This window comes from Stegodyphus dumicola, chromosome 12 (assembly GCF_044657685.1).
Source record: "Stegodyphus dumicola isolate Sdum_Otavi_A_Nest chromosome 12, ASM4465768v1".
Classification (NCBI taxonomy): domain Eukaryota; kingdom Metazoa; phylum Arthropoda; class Arachnida; order Araneae; family Eresidae; genus Stegodyphus; species Stegodyphus dumicola.
The window spans coordinates 65,830,411-65,850,624 of NC_140779.1; the positions used below are offsets into that span (position 1 = coordinate 65,830,411).

Sequence of the window (20,214 nt, forward strand, 5' to 3'; positions counted from 1 at the left end):
TAAATTTACCAACTCCATTCCAATTGTGAAGGAGAATTCCTCCAAGCGTCTCTCACCCCTTTTTCCCAGCCTCTTGAGAGAACTTTCTTCTCGACAGTATTTTAAGTATCCCTATGCTGCGAAGACAGAAACATTCATGCCATCTCTGGGATTCAAACCCAGTCTAAGGCTACAGTAGCCAGCTGCTCTACCACCATACCAACAGGTACGTGTAGAAGTGAGCAAAACAGAAGAATTTCACCAGTGGCTGTATAGCCCCACTGCGCTAACTGTGCAATTCTCTCCAATTTTGATAGAGGACATCCTAGGGAATGAATCCAAAGTTCTTCCACCCCTCTTCCTGTACCACTAAACCATTTAAGGGGATTTGGGGGTCACGAGCATTTTGAGTGGCCCTGTGCCACAGATACACATCAGAGGGTAGCTTATATATGTGTTCACAATTATGGATAAATAAGTTAAATTGATTTCTAAAAATTAAGGCAAAATCACAAAAATAGCTATAACTTGTTCAAAAATAAGCCTGTCTGTATAAAATTTGAATATGTTGTGAGGTAAGAATTGCTGAATAAAACTGCAGTATGCAAATTAGGGAATCTGCAATCAAAATATGTCATTTGCGAGGAGCATAAAATAGCATGTTTCAGAGCAAGCCCACAAATATCGCTGTGATACCCAGGTAAGAAATATGGAATAGCCTATTTGTAACAATGACCTCTAGACATCCTTTGCCCCAAAAATCTGCGATGGAGATCTATTGGCAGACTAGAGGCAGGATAGAGACAGACAGAAGTAGCCAGATGGCTAAATGTGAGTCTCTTTGTGGTTCACAGACTTTGGCAGCAATTTCTAATTACAGATTCGGCATCCAGGAGGTTCAGCCAAGAACGGCCAACCACTACGACGAGTACTGATGACCAATATTTGTTGTCATGTGCACAAACTAAACCTCAACTCTGAACCCTTGCTGCAGCAGCCACTGGAAAGTTCATGTCAATGTCAACCATGCGTAGATATGGCTTCACGAAGGAGGTCTGTACGTGAGGTGACCAGGCATATGCATGTTGCTCGCTCGTGGCACATCATAGAAGGGAACGTTTGAGGTGGGCACATCAACATGTGCACTAGACAGCTGATCAATGGAGGGCTGTTCTCTTTATGGATGAGTCCAGGTTTAGCCTCCAAAGTGATAGTAAGCATTATGTGATTTGAAGAGGACCTGGAACTTGCTATCATCCATCAGATTCATATGGAGAAAGCAGTGTTTTTGTTTAGGGTGATATCTTTTTGGATGGATACACAGACCTCCATGTCTTTCCACATGGAACCATGAATGCTCAGGCCTACAGAGAGGACATCCTTGATGCTTATGTGTGCCTTTATGCTGAGGCAATAGGTGATAATTTCGTGCTATAGGACGACAATGGATGATTATTAGCAACAAATTATTTAGCCCATGGAGTGGTCAGCTTGATCACCAGAGCTGAATCTTATTGAACATGTTTGGGATGCTTTAAGAAGATGTGTAGCTGTACTCAGTCCTGCTCTTCAGACCCTTGCCATGCTTGCAACTGCTTTCCAAGAGTAGTGGCTCTCACTTCATACAGAACTGACAGACTGCATAATTGACAGTATCGTTCATTTGTATATGTGTTGTATTGCTTCTAGGGGAGATTATTCTCCATATTGCTGGTAGTTTTCCTATACCAAACTCGTACATCTGACTTGTTCATTATGTATGCTAATTTCTATAACACCATAATTGCTGGTAATTTCTTTTCATGTTATTTTATACCTTGCTTGTTGTATATTGAGAGTCAGTTAAGTTCTACACATAACTTTTAGAGTAATTGTAACTTTTATGATTTTTCCTTAATTAATTATAACCAGTGTATTAAGGAAAATAGCACTAAAAGATTAGTACTTGGACATTTTTATCAATGATCTACATTCACATTATATGTATTAACACATGGTTATAAGAACTGTGTTTTAAAGTAAATTTTTCTGTAGAGACAATTGCAGGAGGCAATACATATTACTTTTATAGGATTCAGAGAATAAGCATCAGTCATTCGAATGGAAATCAACATCATCCTCTTTAGGAAAGGATAAGAATGAAAGAAAAGACAAAGTTGGGATTATTATTATTATTATTATATGCTTTACAATGAAATTGGTTCTAGAAGCCACATAATTAATGAAACAGCATTTGTTAACACACATTTGTGTTTTAAGGCGATAAAAAATTGGAATAAAAATGAAGAAAAAGTGAATCTTCTTCAGACTAATGCAGCAGCATATTGTTCCATTTTGATTTTGACAATGTTTAGTTAAAAGTGATGCAACAATGCTGAAACTTCTCTTGAATTTTGTAATATGGCTTACACTTATTTCTCTTCTTGAAAAATGTATGCAAAAAGGGTATCTATTCAGAGATTCTGAGGATGTTATTATCTTAAAACATAGTGGAGGAGTCGTTTGAAAACCTGTATAACAACATAAGGTAGTCACCTTATGTTGTTATACAGGTTGGAGGCAATGTAGTGCAAATCTCATTTTACTAAGAATTGCTTTTCTAAAATACTCTTATAAATATTAAAAAATAGACCTTTGGAAACTATTTTGTACAAATGTAATGTTGTGTAAGTATATGCTATGTGTGTATATGTCAAGCTAGAATAGTCACATCAAACATTATATTTTGTAGGGTGTGGACATTGCAAAGCTTTGAAACCAGAATTTGCCAGAGCAGCTGCTAAATTAAAAGAAAGAAAGGTATGTTTAAATTGTTATTACTGCAATTTTGTTTTGTAGTTTTGTAATCTGGGAATAATCTCATAATACTACTAATAATAAAGAAATATGTTATGCATAGTAGTCTTTAAATAATTTCCTATTTTTTTAAAACTAATTGAAAATTTTTTCAGAGAATGATTTAAAGTATTCTGAAATACACGAATTTTAAAATTTATACCACATTTATATGCACTAATCAAGTAAATGCTGTAATAAATTGTTAGACCATTTTCATGAATAATGTACATTTGATAAGGATTTGCAAACTTATATATATATTTCAGTGAATATGATGTTTGAATAGGGATTGATAAAATTTATTAGAGATAAGATTCATATGAATTATGAATATCCATAGTTTGCTATAGATTAAACTGATTTTAAATGCTTGCACATTATGTGCTGTACCATATAATAAAAAGATGTGAATATGTTAGTGAAAAAATCTGATGTGGACTCCACATGACTTCTTTGTATAGCCTATTAAATTATACACATTTTGTGTTGCATTTCACTTAAACTTATTTTCTTGAATTTCATTTGAGGTATATTTCTCATTCAATTAATTTAGTTCTTACTTCCCGACAAAACAAAAGTTCATAAATACTGAAAACATCTTCATTAGAAACTGTAAAATACAGGAAAACATAAAGCACCAAATACAGTTTAAACAGTAAACAAACAATTTTTACAATTAAAAGTAAGAGATTCTATGTAAAAACAAGCAGTTCGGCTTGAGAACAAGAAGGTAGATTTTTCGGCGCACAAAACTGAAAGTTTACTTTTGTTCCCACTCAGCAAAATGACACTGAAAATGCAGAAACTGATTTAATTCACTATCCTACTGACTTTTAAATGTAAATAAATAGTGGTTCGTTAGGCTTAACTCACCAGTTAAATTTTTAAATTGTTGATAATTACTGCAACTATTGCATGCAGATTAACTAAAGGCATAAAAACCTTAACTGAAACATAAAAACCATATAATTCAACCACTTTTAAAGCAAAAAAATTCACAATTTACCAACATATAAGAATAAAAAAACTAAGCTGAGCCAGGAATCGTACGATTAGTGCAGTTGATTGCAACAAAAAAGGGAGGCAGGCAACTACATATTATAGCAGTCTCATATAAAAAATTTCAGCATTCTATGGCAAATTGTTCTTGAGCTATGCAATATACATGCATAAGTATGTACAGACGTCAAGAAAAAAAAAAAAAAAAAAAAAAAATCTCTTCTGAATCCATTTTGCAATCCTTTTTGGGAAAAACAGTCCAGTATTCTGTCTGTGTATGTACAGACGTCATGCAAAAACATAATTCAAATGATTTCGAGAGTGGTTGAAATGAATATTTTTGTAGAAATATGATACTAGAAATTTTTCCTGATTACAATACTTCCTTTACTTCATACAAGGAAGTAAAAATATTTGTAAATAGTACTATAATGTACTTCTTGATGTGACAACTTTACCTCATTTGTTTACAGAATGACGTATATGCCTGTTAGCACCTATGTCAGTTTTATACATTTTTATTAAACATACTGTAAATGTAGACATGTATCTAACTGATGTAAAAAATTAAGAAATAAAAAAGCTTCACATATAAAAGATTCAGACTTTGACAAAAAAAGCAGTGTTAAAATGACAATTTATAATAGCAAAGTAAGCACAAGTGACATAATTGCTTTATGATAGTCAAGTCTGTACTATAAAAATCATCATAACTATCCTAAAATTTGTATGGCATATAGTATTATGATCATATTTATAACAGTGCCCTGGAAACATATTGTTACGGACTTTGTATTTAGTTTTCTATTTTTAGTAGAATTATAATTAATTTTTTTTTATATCCCTGTGCAATGCAGCACAAGACTTATTTTAAGAGAAAGCTACACCAAAACAGTAAAAATACAGGAGCATGACCATTTAATAAATAATCTCGTAATTTACATTTAAATCGGATAAATGTAATCAACTGCTGTGTTAGCTGTGACCAAAATTCTACGCTTTTCGCTTTCCAGAAATTGCTAGCATTGTCTCGCTTGGCCGATTTTAAAAGCTATAAAAGCTGGAGAGAAATTCTCGGTTCAGTTGCTTAAGGCTCATATCACATGGTGTTTGTTTCACACGAACAACTGTTTCGGATAATTTTTCTGCCTGGTTTACTATTGAAAGAAAGACGTGCGACTTTTCTTTTCCTTTCCAAAAAAATTGCAAGTGTTTCGTTTTCAGCCAATCAGGTATCAGCTTCGAATTCTATCAGCTTGTTTGTAATAGGGAACCAGTTTTCCCTGTGTTAACCCCAAAGCGATCTATGGTGATTGGCTGTTGTGACAAAGCAGAAAGATTGTTCCAAACAGTTGTTCTTCCAAAATAAACCAACATGTGATAGCAGTGAGCTCTTGTTCTAGCTAGTAGTGAGCTCTTCTTGTTTACTTAGCTGCTGTAATTTTAATCAGATTAGCCTTCTCTGGACTTTGGATTGCGTTCTATTTAACGTTTTAGTAGTTTAAAATAGAACTGTTGATTATATTGTGGGATTTTGTACGAATATCTTTGAGGAAAAACCCAGCATTTTGTTATATTTCTTGTGATAAGAATAAATTTTATTAACTTCTTTTATCGGAATTGTGCTGTTACGAACCCGTAGGCATGCAACAATATTAAAATAATCTGTAGTACATACTAAGCAATCTGTGTTTCCTTGAAATATTGTGAGCTTTATCTGTTTCTTGGAAGTAATTCCAACACATTTACAGACACTTTATATGGGTTTTATTGCACTGTTTAAGGTTTGCAGTATTATATACTTAATAAGAAGAAAAATAGTCAAAAACCATGACAGATTATATATTATAGTAGTGCTTACGCTACAATGATATCTTGTCTTGATGAAGATTATTTAATGAAAGATGCGGGAGATTAGAGTAATGAATATAGGAGACAGGGGATCATGTTTGCATCTGTCATGTTTATAGTTTCTGTGCCCACCTGTTCTAGTGTTAAAATCAAATCTTTTTAAAATGTGTTAAAATCAAATCTGCTCTGCCTGAAATGAAAGGCTTGAAAAATGAGTGTACTTGACAGTTTAGATTGAACTGTCTTTTTTTATTACTCCGTTTGTTGCAGACAATCAAAACATCCTGCAAAAACTGGTTTTCATAATGAATCATATTTTGCTTACTTTTTTTTCATGTTTTTACGTTCCTCTGTAAAAGTGAGAATCATATGGTTTGGTTTGGTTTATGTAATTAGTAGCTACTACGCAGCCAGCCTTCGTCTGGCTTTAAAATGTGCCAGAAAAGTAAATAAAGGAAACATCAAACATCAAATTTAAAAACTGCACAGAATTTTACTCTGCAGAACAGCTTTATATATATATATATGTGTGTGTGTGTATATATATATATATATATATACACACACACACATATACCGGGTGGCCATAATTAAACTGACAGTGCTCACAGTGTTCTGTAGTGCGATCTATTTGCGAGAATGATGCCACATTTTGTAGGAAGATTAAACAAGACGGGGGACGAAGGATTCCGCAAAAAAACAAATTAGTTCCAAAAGTCACCACTAGGGGAATATTTTGCGCTGTGTAATAGAAAATAGAGTGTTAACAAATGCAAATTAATACAGAATAAAATTACCTTTTATTATGCACATTTTTTTTACTTAGTTCAAGTGCAATATGGCAACACTTTTAAAAAAGCGTAAAATCTACATAAACACCGATAAAGTCTTGTGATCTGCAATATCACATACGCTTAGCAGAAGAAGAAGTTCTTTATTCAAATTTCACATTACATCCATTTACACATTGCCAGCTGCTTGGGTTTTAAAAGGCAATGTGTTATGTTTCGAATCAATCGGATTGAACGTTTATGTGCAATGTCTCCTTCTTTAGTTGAGCGTGTGTTGCTGGTCAAATTCTTTTACCTCAACCAGTGCAACGCATCAGCCGCTCTTCGTGCTTTTAAAACACACACAAAAATGCGTAAAGGTAACGGTCCTGTGTCAGTTAATGAGCTAAAAGCAATGGTTGCGACGTTTGAGAAAACAGGTTCTCTGAAGGTTCAGTCAAGCAGACGACGAAAACTTGTACCACAGGATACAATCGAAGCAGTTGCCACGGCGATTGTCGACAGAGGACCAGACAATATTGCTGCCACCTCTAGCGCTCGTGGAGTAGCTCGGAATATGGATATGCCTTACAGTACGGTATGAAAAATCTTACGAAAGATTATCAACTTCTATCCGTACAAGATCAGCTGTGTACAGGAGTTTCTGTACGCCGACCATGATAAGCGATTGACTTTTTCTCTCACATTTCTTACCAGAATGGAGGTGGATGTTGCGTGACTGTGGAAAATCTTATGGGAAGATGAGGCCCACTTTTACCTGAATGGAACTGTTTATACACAGAACTGCTAAATTTGGGATGACAAATCACCACATGCAGTCATAGCAATTCCCTTACATTCACCAAAGGTAACTGTTTGGTGTGAGTTCACAGCGGAATTTATCGTAGGTCCATTCTTCTATGAGAACATTACCCCGACAGGATCGGAAACCTGTTCTGTTACCGGAGAGAAATATTGCCACATTTTGAACAGCTTTGTCATTCCGGCACTTCAGCAAGGACAATGCCCGGAGGAAATCATTTTCATGCAAGATGGAGCCCCTCCACACGTTGCTGTACGGGTGCAACAGATGCTACAAAAGAAATTCACAACAGAAAGAGTCATTAGCCGCTACTTTCCAACTGCATGGCCACCTCGGTTGCCTGATCTTACCCCATGCGACTTCTGGCTATGGGGTTACCTTAAGTCCTAGGTCTATCAAGGAGTGGTCCAGGACCTGGCTACGTTGAAGGATAACATATCAGGACTGTACGGGAGATTCCTGCAGACATGTTACTTTCTGCTGTTGTGCATACTGGGCACAGAATGCAATATGTGGTCCACAACAACGGCAGCCACATTGAACCTCATTTGAATGCAAAATAAAAGGTAATTTCCATATTGATTTGCATTTGTTAACACTCTATTTTCTATTACACAGTACCAAATATTCCCCTAGCGGTGACTTTTGGAACTAATTTGTTTTTTTGCGGAATCCTTCCTCCCCGTCTTGTTTAATCTTCCTACAAAATGTGGCGTCATTCTCGCAAATAGATCGCGCTACAGAACACTGTGAGCACTGTCAGTTTAATTATGGCCCCCCGGTATATGAAACACAAATTTCGATAAAAATATATTACATATAAAAAAAATTACAACGAAATAAGCAATATCCCTTAATACAAATAATAATTATCCTAATAAATAAATTAACCAATTTCCCATTGCAAAATCTTAAGAATTCAAATGGTTTAAAGGAAGTTAACAACTTTGTTTCCTAAAAAAATCATGTAAAACCTTTTATATGATTAAAATTATATACAGTCAAAAGTCTAATCCGGACTCGTCGGGACTTCGGCGATTCCGGATTATCGGTTTTTCCGGATTATAGATCATCAGTTTAAATCTGGTAAGATCGCATGCAGAAATTATAAAATTAAAAATATGAAACCGTAATTTATGAAATAAAGAGCAATTATGATCTAAAAGGTATCAAAATTTACAAAAAAAAAAAAAAAGCTTAATATTTATTTGCTTACTTTATTAAACATTTCTTTCAACGCACGCATGTGTAAAGCATACATTACGCTTAGTCGAAATTAGAAAATTTCAACCAGAAAACTATTTGATGTGTATTCCTGATATTTATAATGACGAGGAATTTGATTTAAATCATATCAAAGACGGAGTACATCGAGATGAAATACTACATTTAGTAAGGAATTATAAGTGGAATAAAATAAAAACATCTGCCCTGAAGATAAGGATAGTGCTGACAGATCAACTTCCAGTTCATTGCGTGCCGCGACGTGCCCCCCCCCCCGGCAGAGCAGCGTGAAATTTATAAACAGATTTCGGAATAGTTAGAGAAACAAAGGATATGCCTTTATCCATTTTTTGCAGCAATTCCACTTTTTGTTTGATGGACATCGAAACATGCTTTCGCTTTGTAGATCCTTTCACAGCTCCAAAATCAGAAATTCTTTTTGACATAATCAAAAGTTCAAGCTTACTTTTATAAAATTGCTCTAACAGTCTGCAAAAAATAATAAGCCGGATTCAATTCGAAGGTTAAGGAACAACGCAATCTGCAACATTAACTGAAATAGATAATTAGATAATTTTAGCTTAGCTTATACCATCCTTTATACATTAAATGTGCATGCATAAATGTATTATGCGCATGCATAAATGCATTATGCGTTTATGCATGCACAGAAAGTTTGTAGCTTTGAGGTCCGGATTATAGATCATTTCGGATTATGGACATCCGGTTGAAAGACTTTTGACTGCATAATTAAAACCACAATGAAATAAGCAATAAATCTCATATTTTCAAGAGAAAACAGTCAGCAGTCCATTATCCAAAGCAATGAATTAAAAACTGTTGCACTGTTGCACAATGAATTAAAAACTGTTCCACATTTCTAAAGGAATGAAACTATCATCAGAAAGGAATAACCTATCAAAATTGTGCCTTGTGGATGACGTAATTCAAAATATGCAAACCTCTTTTCCATTAACTAATAAAGAGAGAGAATAAAAAGGAAATTCTTTTTGGTGTTCGTCGTGAGACACATGCACATCAGAATAAAAAGATGGCGATGTGCATGTTGTATGTCCAAAAATCAAAAGAAAATAAGCAACATTTTATCTCATATTTTCAATAGTCAGCAGTCCAGTATACAAAGCATTGAATGAAAAGCTGTTGCCAAAACCACTGTATGTATGGTGTCTTTCATGAGTCATAATTTCTAAAGTTGATTTCGTTTTCAGGAAACAGGTTGGGAGAGCATTAGAATTTCAAATCAAAACTTCAAGATTTCACAGAACATAGAAATAACATTTATTAACGATAAACTTAATGATATAGTATATTACTTCCGCCTATAGCGGCCATGAAAACATAATCAAGCATCAAAAAGGTATGACATGCGTCATTCTTCAAGTTCAAGTGTCAAGTGAGAATATTTTTCATCGGCATGCATCAAGAGCGCCACCTATCTACCGAAAAGACGGAACATACTCCGCCCCGATGAACATTGGTTCATTACAACATTATTATAGATCTTCAATTTTAGATTCAAACAATTTTCCCAAACATTCAACAGTATCATATAAAATAAAAATGCATAATGACAAATTTAAATTGAATAACAACATTAAATTTAGCACAAAATTTTACAAATAAAACATACTTACAATCTCTAGAAGGAAAACAAAATAATGAAACTGCTAAATTACCATAATTCCACAATTGTGGTCCATTCACTGAATCTAAAAAAAAAAAAAAAAAAAAAAAAAAAAAAAAAAAAAAAAATTGAATTAATAACAGTAAAGACACAAATTATGAATATGCAATTAATGTTTTTTTTTAGAGTCTTATTCACTCAATGGTAAGTGGGAAAGTTTATGTATAGGACGCTTCATTTTGCCCAATAAAGTTTTTAGTTTCACAACACGAACTTTTCCATCAACACCAGGTTGTAGTTCAATTACTCGCCAAGTCGCCACTTTAATGGAGGCAAATTTTCGTCCTTTATCAAGACTAAGTCATTGAGGGCTAAATTTGGTTTATCCCTCAACCATTTGGTACGCCCTTGTAATTGTGAAAGATAATCTCTAGACCAACGTTTCCAAAAGCTCTGGAAAATTTGCTGTGTCAATTTCCATCTTTCAGCAGGGGTTAGCTTATTATTTGTAAGATCAGGTTCAGGAATTGCTGTTAATGTAGTCCCAATTAGGAAATGTCCAGGTGTTAAAGGATTAAAATCTTCAGGGTCAGATGAGATGGAAACTATTGGCCTTGAATTCAAACATGCCTCGATCTGTGTAATTAAGGTGTGAAATTCTTCGTATATCAGAACTTGGGTCCCAATAGTCTGCTTTAAGTGAATCTTCATTTGTTTCACTCCAGCCTCCCAAAGGCCTCCGAAGTGAGGGGCAGCAGGAGGATTGAAGATCCATTGAATATTTTGACCGCTCAGGTAGTTTTGAAATGCTTCCTCAGAGGAAAGTGTAGCTATGTATCTTCTTAATTCTCGATCAGCCCCAACAAAGTTGGTTCCTCTATCTGAAAAGATTTTTTTTGGGGGTTTTCCTCTGTGCGACACAAATCTTTCCAGAGATGCTAGGAATGCTTCAGTTGTTAGATCACTGACTACTTCTAGGTGAATGGCCTTTGTGGTGAAGTATATGTAAAGGCAAACATAACATTTATATCTTGTTCCCCCTCTTCCTTTCCTAGCTTTAATTAAAAAGGGGCTTGCAAAATCTAGTCCTGTATTCGAGAATGTTCTATCCGGCAATACGCGAGAAGCGGGTAGGTCACCCATTATCTGACTGGATGTGCTTGTTCGATTTTTAAAACATTTTATACATTTCCAAATTATTTTTCTTACAATTTCTCGGCCATTAACGATCCAATATTTCTGTCGCAGAGCAGATAATGTTAATGTGGCTCCTCCATGAAGGTTCACTTCGTGAAAGTGGTTGACTATCAATTCATGGTGACTTTTGGGAAGAATGATTGAATACTTTGTATTTTCTGAAAGATTCGAGTTACAGAGTCTACCACCGACTCTAAGGATTTCTTCTCTCAAGAAAATCTCAAGAAAAGGATTTAATTTCAGGATTTTACTGCTGAGATTCAATTCCTTCCCTGCTTTCAAAAGTCTAATTTCTTCTCTAAATTCGGAATTTTGCATGATTTTAAAAATCAAATTGCTTGCCTTATCCAATTCTTGAACTGTTAAAAAACCCATGAGTTTTAAAGATGTAGGTTTAATATTGTGGCAGAATCTTAAACACCATGCAGTTACGCGTTTCAATTTTTTCCAGGATGAAAACCTGGATGTCCATTCAAATTCAGCCTCTTGGCTAATAACAGAACATATAGTAGTTTGACGCTGTTCTACCTGTACCTCTTCGACTATAGGCTCGATCAAAGGATCAAAAGATGATGAAGGTAAATTTTTCTCTTTTCCACACTATGTGAAACTATGTCAGCCGGATTGTAATTTGCCTTACAGTATTTCCATTGCGAAGGTGATACAACATCCCTGATCCAGTGAAGAACAATTTTAGAGTCACTAAAACAAAATACATTATCTTCTTGGATATTAAATAATTTCCTTAAATATTTAACTATTCTTGCGGCAATAATGGCTCCCATAAGTTCTAAACGAGGCAAGGTTAATTTTTTAAGTGGGGATACACGGCTCTTTGAAAGAACAAAAGACGTACAGCAAGAATCAGGATCACGAAAATATGCAATAGTTCCATATCCCTTGAGGCTTGCGTCACAAAAGACAAAAAGCTCTATTTTATCGAAATTTACACATTCATCATTTAATATGTATTTTCTAGGAATATACAAGTTGAGAATAACTTCAATTTCAAAGTACCAAGTTTTAAATTTTTCACTCAAATAGCTGGGCAAAATTGTGTCCCAATCAATACCCAATTCCCATAACTCTTGTAATAAGAATTTTATTCTGATAACAAAAGGTGCAATGAAGCCAACGGGGTCATAAATTTTTGCCACAATCTGTAATACCTTTCGCTTCGTAACGTGCTTCCAGTCAACTGGTTGTAAAAGTTCTTGTACATCTAATTTCAATGTGTCCTCATCCAAATCCCAAATTATTCCCAGCACCTTTAACGTTTTCTTATCCAACTTATCTTCCTTATTAATTAAACCAATATCTTGCCAATAATTTTTTAAAGATACGGAATTTGATTCAAATTTTCTTAAGTTCATACCAGTGTCTTGAAGAATTTTAACTGCATCAGTTGATAATGAGAAAACTTCTTCAACGGAGTCTGCTCCATGGATAAGGTCATCAACATATAAGGACTTATTTAACATGTCAACAGCTTTGCTATATTTCTTTTCATAACCCTTAATATGATGTTTGATAGTGGCGGACAAAATAAACGGATTTGTTGTCATTCCAAACGGCACTCGGCCCATTCGGAAAACCTTAAAGCCTAAACTATTGTCACTATCGTCATAAGAATGATCAAACCACAAGAACCTTAAAAAATTTCTATCTTCACCATCAATTTGAATTTGGTGAAAAGCCCTCTCTGCACAAAATGCAACTTTATGTACACGAAATTTTAAAATTATATCCAACAGGTTAGGATTTAAATTAGGGCCTGATATCAAACATTCATTTAACGATTTAGCTCCGTCAGACTTAGAGGAGACATCATAAACTATTCTTATTCTTGTTGTTACTTTTCCTTCACGTATAACGGGCCTATGAAGCATATAATAACAGTTAGGTTCATTTTCAACAAACTTACATTGTTCAAAAATCCCCCTTTCAACTTGTTCTCTAATTATATTATCATATTCATTATATAGGAAATCATTTCCCTTTAATTTATGCTTTAGTCCTAGAAATCGTTGTTTAGCAACGAAAAAATTATCAGCGAGTTGTGATTTATTGTCCTTCCAAAAGAGTTTTGTTTCGTACCTGCCGTTATTAAATTTTAAACTGTCGTTAAAATGCTTAATAGTATCCAAATCAGTTTCCGAAAATGTTTTGTTTTCATTTTCAATTCCTATCGAATCCAATTTCCAAAATGACTGCAAATCAAATGTGTTTCCTTCAACGGTAGATAAAAACAACGCTTTATTTCCTTTATTATTATTTTTTACCTTACCCATCACTGTGTATCCAAATGTCGTCGGTACTATAAACAAGCCATCATTTATCATTGAATTACTTCCTGTTTATATATACCAGAAATGCTCCGTGCCAAGCAGAATATTTATGTTCTCATTAACGGGACTTGTATCCGAAGTTCCAAACCCTTTTTAGTCATAAATTCTTTAATGCTTTGACTTGTTGATGGTGCCTGGAATTCTACTGATGATATTAATTCTATCCCAATAGCTTCTACAACAAGGCAGCGATCGTCGTTTTTATTTTTTATTTTTAGACTATATACATCAAATTCTTGCGAGTTACCGCGCTGATTTCCAAACGAATAAATTGTTAGAGATTCCTTTCTAATGACTTGCAATTCTAAATCGTGTGCTAACTTTTGGGTGATGAAGTTTCATTCACTACCTGAATCAATTAATAATCTTACAATTCTCGATTTATTTTTGCTTTGAGCAATAACAGAACATGTTTGTAAAAGCACACTATTTTCAGGTTTTAGAGTGTTACAGTTGGAAGTAGATACTAAAGTTTTATTTTGTGTATCTACGGATTTAACATCTTCCATTTCTTTCGATTTCAAATGGCAGAAAAGTTTATTATGATTTTTCTCGTTACAATTTTCGCATGGTTGTATTTTTGACCGACAATTCGATGACAAATGTTTTAGAAAGCATCTGTAACAGCGACCTTCCCGTTTTAATTTGTTTTGTTTTTGTTCGTCGGAAAATTTCAAACATCCGGCAGATGTATGTTCGTTTGATTTGCAGAATATGCAAAACATTTTTACGGATGTGTTAAAAGCAGAAGCTTGTGATTTGACTTTATAATTTTTGAACCCTTGTTTAGGATTAACCCCTGTGTATTTATTACCTTTTGAGCTATTAATCAAAATACTTGCTTCTCAGCATTCAGTTTCGATTTTAATGAAATCTTAATTCACTTACTTCTATATTTTGGTTAGATGTTCTTTTTCTATGGAATTCAAGAGCTAAATCTTCAGGTAACAATTTAAGAATTATTGGGTTCAATAACTGTCTGTATGAACCGTTAGTAACATCTAAACTACTTAAATTTCTAACGCAGATTTGTAACTGATCATAGAGCTTTCTTAACTCAAAAACATTTGAAGAACTTTTAACTGGTTCTAAATGTAACAACATCTGCATGAATTTTGATATAATAACATCTTTACGACCAAACCTCTCTTCTAAACTTTTAATGCATAGATCATAATTTTCTTCAGATAAAGCATAACCAGAAACACAATTATATGCTGAACCAGATAATAAACTTTTCAAATATGTAAACTTATCTATTTTAGATAAACTTGTATTAGAATGAATAGCATTATCATACGAATTAAAAAATTCGAGCTATTTACTGGGATCACCAGCAAATTTTTCAATATTTAATTTAGATAACTTTACTGAAGCACTACTTGTAACAACATTATTACCATTCAGAGTACTACTAATACCATTACTAGTTGTAATTATACTTCTTTCAACAACTTTATTACTGTTAATTTTCTTTACTTTACTAACAATCTTAGCTTTAAACATTATAATTTTTTCATCATACTCTTCACATACAAGTAGTTCGTTATCATATTCTTTTTCATCAATTATGAGAGCATCGATCTTTGAGTCAACACTTTTAAGTTTCTCATGGTATTCAATTAACAATTCATATGATGAATTTAGATCTTCTAGATGTTCTTTACTTAATTCTTCCGATAATAATTTCTTAAGTTTATTTAGAAGTGTAGTAACTTTAATAAGTACAAAATCACGTTTGTTTTTCTCTTTTGCTAAATCATCCATTATGTTTCGTTTTCAAAGATCGATACCAAGAACAAATAAATCAAAATTCTTACCTTTCAAAAGGTAATTCCCCTTTTCGCGGGTTTCAGACACCAAAAAAAAAAAAAATGTATGTGGTATGTCTTCATGAGTCATAATTTCTCAAGTTGATTTCGTTTTCAGGAAACAGGTTGGGAGAGCATTAGAATTTCAAATCAAAACTTCAAGATTTCACAGAACATAGAAATAACATTTATTAACGATAAACTTAATGATATAGTATATTACTTCCGCCTATAGCGGCCATGAAAACATAATCAAGCATCAAAAAGGTATGACATGCGTCATTCTTCAAGTTCAAGCGTCAAGTGAGAATATTTTTCATCGGCGCGCATCAAGAGCGCCACCTATCTACCGAAAAGATGGAACAAACACATTTCTAAAAGAATGAAACTATTCAAAGTGATGTGATTTCATAAAAAAAAAAAAAAAAAAAAAAAAAAAAAAAAAAAAAAAAACTGATTAGAATTTTTAAAAAATCGCTTCGAGGTGCACTGGCTCTTGTCTATGTACCAAATTTCTTAGCCTTAGCCCTGGGTATATTAGCTTACGCGCAGCACGAACGAAAGACACACACAGACAGAGACAGTCTCTATTATATGTAGAGATCGCAAAGCCTCTAACGCTATCTGCCTCAGGGAAGAGATGCCTTTGTGGAGGACTTTCTAAGGGAAACTGTCTCATATACATGTTATATATAGGGAAGACTATGACAACGGCCATACAGCCAGCCTGTTCACTGGATTTTTGAACTTCAGACCGAACTACCAGTGTTCAGTGACATTAGCGCTCAGCCGCTGGCATTCTGTCAGAATTGCATGATTTTCTTTTATAAATTTGAAAACGTATGAATGAAGGTAAATGCAAAGATGTAATGCAAATTTTCATAAATCGGGAGAAACTTGTACATGATTGTCATTAAGATTATTCAGAAATAGTTTGAGAATGCCAACATGATTCTTTTTTAAAATTTCTTTTAAAATTTAAAAACACGGAATTTTAAGCCCTCTGAGGGAAAAAATATTACTACATGAGAGTTGGCAGACTTCTGATTTCTGGTATCATCCAACAGGTACTTGATTTCTCTTCTATGAAGCATGTAAAATATATGCAATAATTTAAGAATAATTATTTTAGTGAATCACCTTATGTATACACGCATAAGCAGAGTATATGAGAAACTGGGCTGCATTCTTTATTGACTTAAACATTCATCTTAGATTACTTGATACTTTACAAAGATTTTAAAATTAAGAAGCATAATTTTATGCAAATAATGAACTAATGCTAGTGTAGGAAGAATTCTCTGGAAAAGTATATGGTACTTATAGAGGAAAATATACATTATTTATAATTATATCTTTATATGCTAAATTTGTAAAGGTACACTTGTTAGACATTTTTTTAAAAAATAAGGAGGCCAATTCCAGTTATAATGAGGAATTTTGGTTTATTCAGTGTTAAATACATCCTTTGTCAGAAAGTTCCAGGAAGTTTTTTTTTTTTTTTTTTTTAAATTTCTGAGTTTGCAGTACTAAAAAGGAACAAATGTTGTTTTTATGTTTACTGTATTCTTACTTGACATAACCTTGGCCATGTGTTTGGAAAAACTTACTAGGGAGCAGGACTGTGTTTAGCAACACACTGTTTGGATGGTTGTCACATTCGTTAAGCTGACATAATGGATGCTGATTGTGAGCAAAGAGTGAACGTTAAGCTCTGTGATAAACCCCTAGTAAAATGTCGAGCATGATAAAGCATGAAACATAGAACATGATTGAACAAGTATATGCAGGTGAAGTACTTTAAAAAAATCGTGGCATGAAAGGCTTTGGGAAGGCAGAGATTCAGTGCAAGGCAATCCCGGAGCTGGTCGCCTGTTTGTAGCAACGTGGAGCATGTAAGGCTGTTATTGCACACCTGTCGTGTAACTGTGCATATGATATCAGAAGAACTCAATTTGAATCATGATGTGTGTCATAAGATTTTACATGAATATTTAGGGAAACCAAAACTTAAGAATTGTCCCCCACTCACTAACAGATGAACAGAAAGAGGAAAGACGAAGAATTTCCGCTGCACTATTGGATAGAGAATGGCAATGAGCTTGTGACAAATTATGACAAATGAGCTTGCAACCATCGCAGTTGAAGATTTCCCTGCTTGCTTCCAAGACCTCTAGAAACATTGGCAATTGTGTATAGGGCATACTTTGAAAGGGGGACTACTTTGAAAGCAGTTATAATCATTTTTTGGTAAATGCAATGTTCTGTTTTTTACGACCTTTGTCCTGGAACTTTTTTGACAAAGGATGTAATTAATTATCATCTTCCAAAGTTTATCATATAGTTTTGCATTTTATACAATAAATGTAAGTTTTTTTGTTTATGTTTAATTTTTAAACTAATCAAAACATATTAAATGTTTTTCTAATTCGAAATTTTACTTTAAAGAACATATGAAAAGTTAAATTTAAATTTTATAGAATTCTCGTGACCGTTAAGCTTTTCATAAAGTTCTCTCTCTCATTTTAACAAATTTTGTGATCAGATGTTTATATGTAGGATCTGTATTTGACAAAGTGAAGCATGTAGACTATTTCCCAAGCATTTTGCATGCATTAAAAATACTTTAATATTAAATAAATACAAAATAAATATCTAAATTTTTCTTTTATGGATAAAGGTGGATTGCATTTTGGCAGCTGTTGACAGTACTGTAGAACACTCTTTATCTAATAAATATTCAGTCAGAGCTTTTCCCACTGGTAAGTTGTGAGCTATATGTCACTATAAAGTGTAATATGTTGATTTTTACATTGTGAACTGTTTAAATTATTTACGTGTTTAGTAAGTATTTCAATTTCTTCAAGACTTTTTAAATGTATGCATAAGTGTTATGTTTAATATGTTTGCAAGGTTTCTTATGTTTTATTTTAAAATTGTGTAACTTTTTAGCCTAAAAATAAGTTCTGTGTTGTTTAAAATGATAAAATGATTTTCTTTATACATTTTGAGTGAATTATTGTTTCATAATTAAGTCTTTCGAGTAAAAAACCTTTAGTTTTCCCCCTATTCATTCTTTCTTTCTCTCTCTCTCTTTTTTTTTTTTTTTTTTTTTGTGAGTGTCTGCGTTGTAGTATTTATTTCTGATATTATATTTCAAATTAATTTGAATTCATAGTAATTTAAAATTTAACTCAATAAATTTAAATTTCAAATTAATTTGAATTTGTAATAAGATTTTACTTTAATATTTTGTAATATTTTTTATATTAATTATTATTTTTTTTCTTTTCAGTGATTTATTTTAAGTGAGTATATTTTAAATTTTACTTTTATAATGAAATTAAAAAACTTTTAATACACCTGCTTTTAAAATTATACCGAATTTGCTTTTTATGTTTATTCAATTTAGAAATGGCAATTTGGTCAAGGAATATGAACAAGGACGAAGTGCTGAAGATATTGTAAGATTTGTTCTAAGCCAAACAGTGGGTAGAGAAGAGTTATGAAATTATACATGTAAGTAAAGAGTAAATTCTGTATATCATTTAAATATTAAGAGATGTATGCAGTAGTTACAAAATGCATAATAGATGTCTAACATATGTAAAAATTATTCAGTAGTTTAGTTCCATGTGACTTTTATTGCATATTGTAACTCTATTTAGCTGAAAAAGTTTTATTAAATTTACAAGGTATAGAAACATTTGTTGCACATTTAGTTACAGTTATTTTTCTTGTTTATGTGACTTTGTAGTACATATGCAACTATGCATCATATTTATCCTAGTATTATAGTATTTTATATGTGAGGATATATATGCATATGCATAGCTGTAAGTAGGGTTAAATTATCTTGGATACAATATGAATAATTAAGATTTTGAATTTTAATTTTTTAAACAACTCAAATTACCAAAAGATTAATTAATTGTAGTTTTCTCTTTTTAGTGATATGTTGCAATAATGAATTTAAGATGCTTTTGATATGTAGCCTTATGAATGTGAATAAGTATCTTTAAAATTTTACTTTTTCAGCTCCTTTTCTTTAAATATAGCAATAAATATGTAATTTAGAAGTGTGTGTGTATATACATGTGTGTGCATATACATAATTTCATTTAAAAATATTTCATTATATAGAGTTCATAGGAAAATTGATACTTATCCCATTTATTTGACTCTGAGCAGTAGTAAACCATACACATGAGGTTTAATCTGTGCTAAAGCAGGTGTGCCTGATCAGATAAGATTGGCTAGATACCTGATAGAAATTAGGGAATCTTTGACTTATAGCTCTGCAATGAAGAGAGGGAAAAGAAAATGTCCAATTGCAAAATTTTGTATCATCATCTGATTGCTGTGAATTCACATTTAAAAATCATGAAACATTTTCAGTGTAAATTGATTATGGAATGGAAAAATGCATTGTTTTATATGAAAGCAGTTGTTTCTATCTGCTTTGATGTAAATATAGTTATAGTTTAATTTCAGCCATGTTCAGTGATACATCTGTTTTTTCAATGTTATACTTGTTTTTTTCAAAGGCCATAAACTAATACTGCTACATTTTTTCCTCAGAGTAGCTAAAGGCATATCCTAAAACATCTTAATTAATCATTCCAATATCTAGATGTCTAGATTCAGCCACACTGGAGGTAATATTAACAATAGAGTCAAAAGTCATTAATCCGGACTCGTCGTGACTTTGGTGATTCCGGATTATCAG

The 20,214-nt window shown here is 32.9% G+C and overlaps 1 protein-coding gene across 3 annotated transcripts in view; it reads left to right on the plus strand.

The window, feature by feature from the left end:
• The window catches only part of LOC118189812 (protein disulfide-isomerase A5), a 135,680-nt gene that overhangs the window by 111,102 nt on the left and 4,364 nt on the right, over positions 1-20,214 (plus strand). For 2 of the 3 annotated variants that reach the window (XM_085806506.1, XM_085806507.1), the window contains exons 26-29: positions 2,711-2,778; positions 18,166-18,247; positions 18,781-18,793; positions 18,898-19,004. In XM_085806506.1, coding sequence (XP_085662632.1) covers positions 2,711-2,778; positions 18,166-18,247; positions 18,781-18,793; positions 18,898-18,994 — 260 coding nt within the window. In that variant the 3' untranslated portion in view covers positions 18,995-19,004. The remainder of the gene's footprint in view (positions 1-2,710; positions 2,779-18,165; positions 18,248-18,780; positions 18,794-18,897; positions 19,005-20,214) is intronic. The other variant, XR_015038229.1, reaches the window with a different exon arrangement.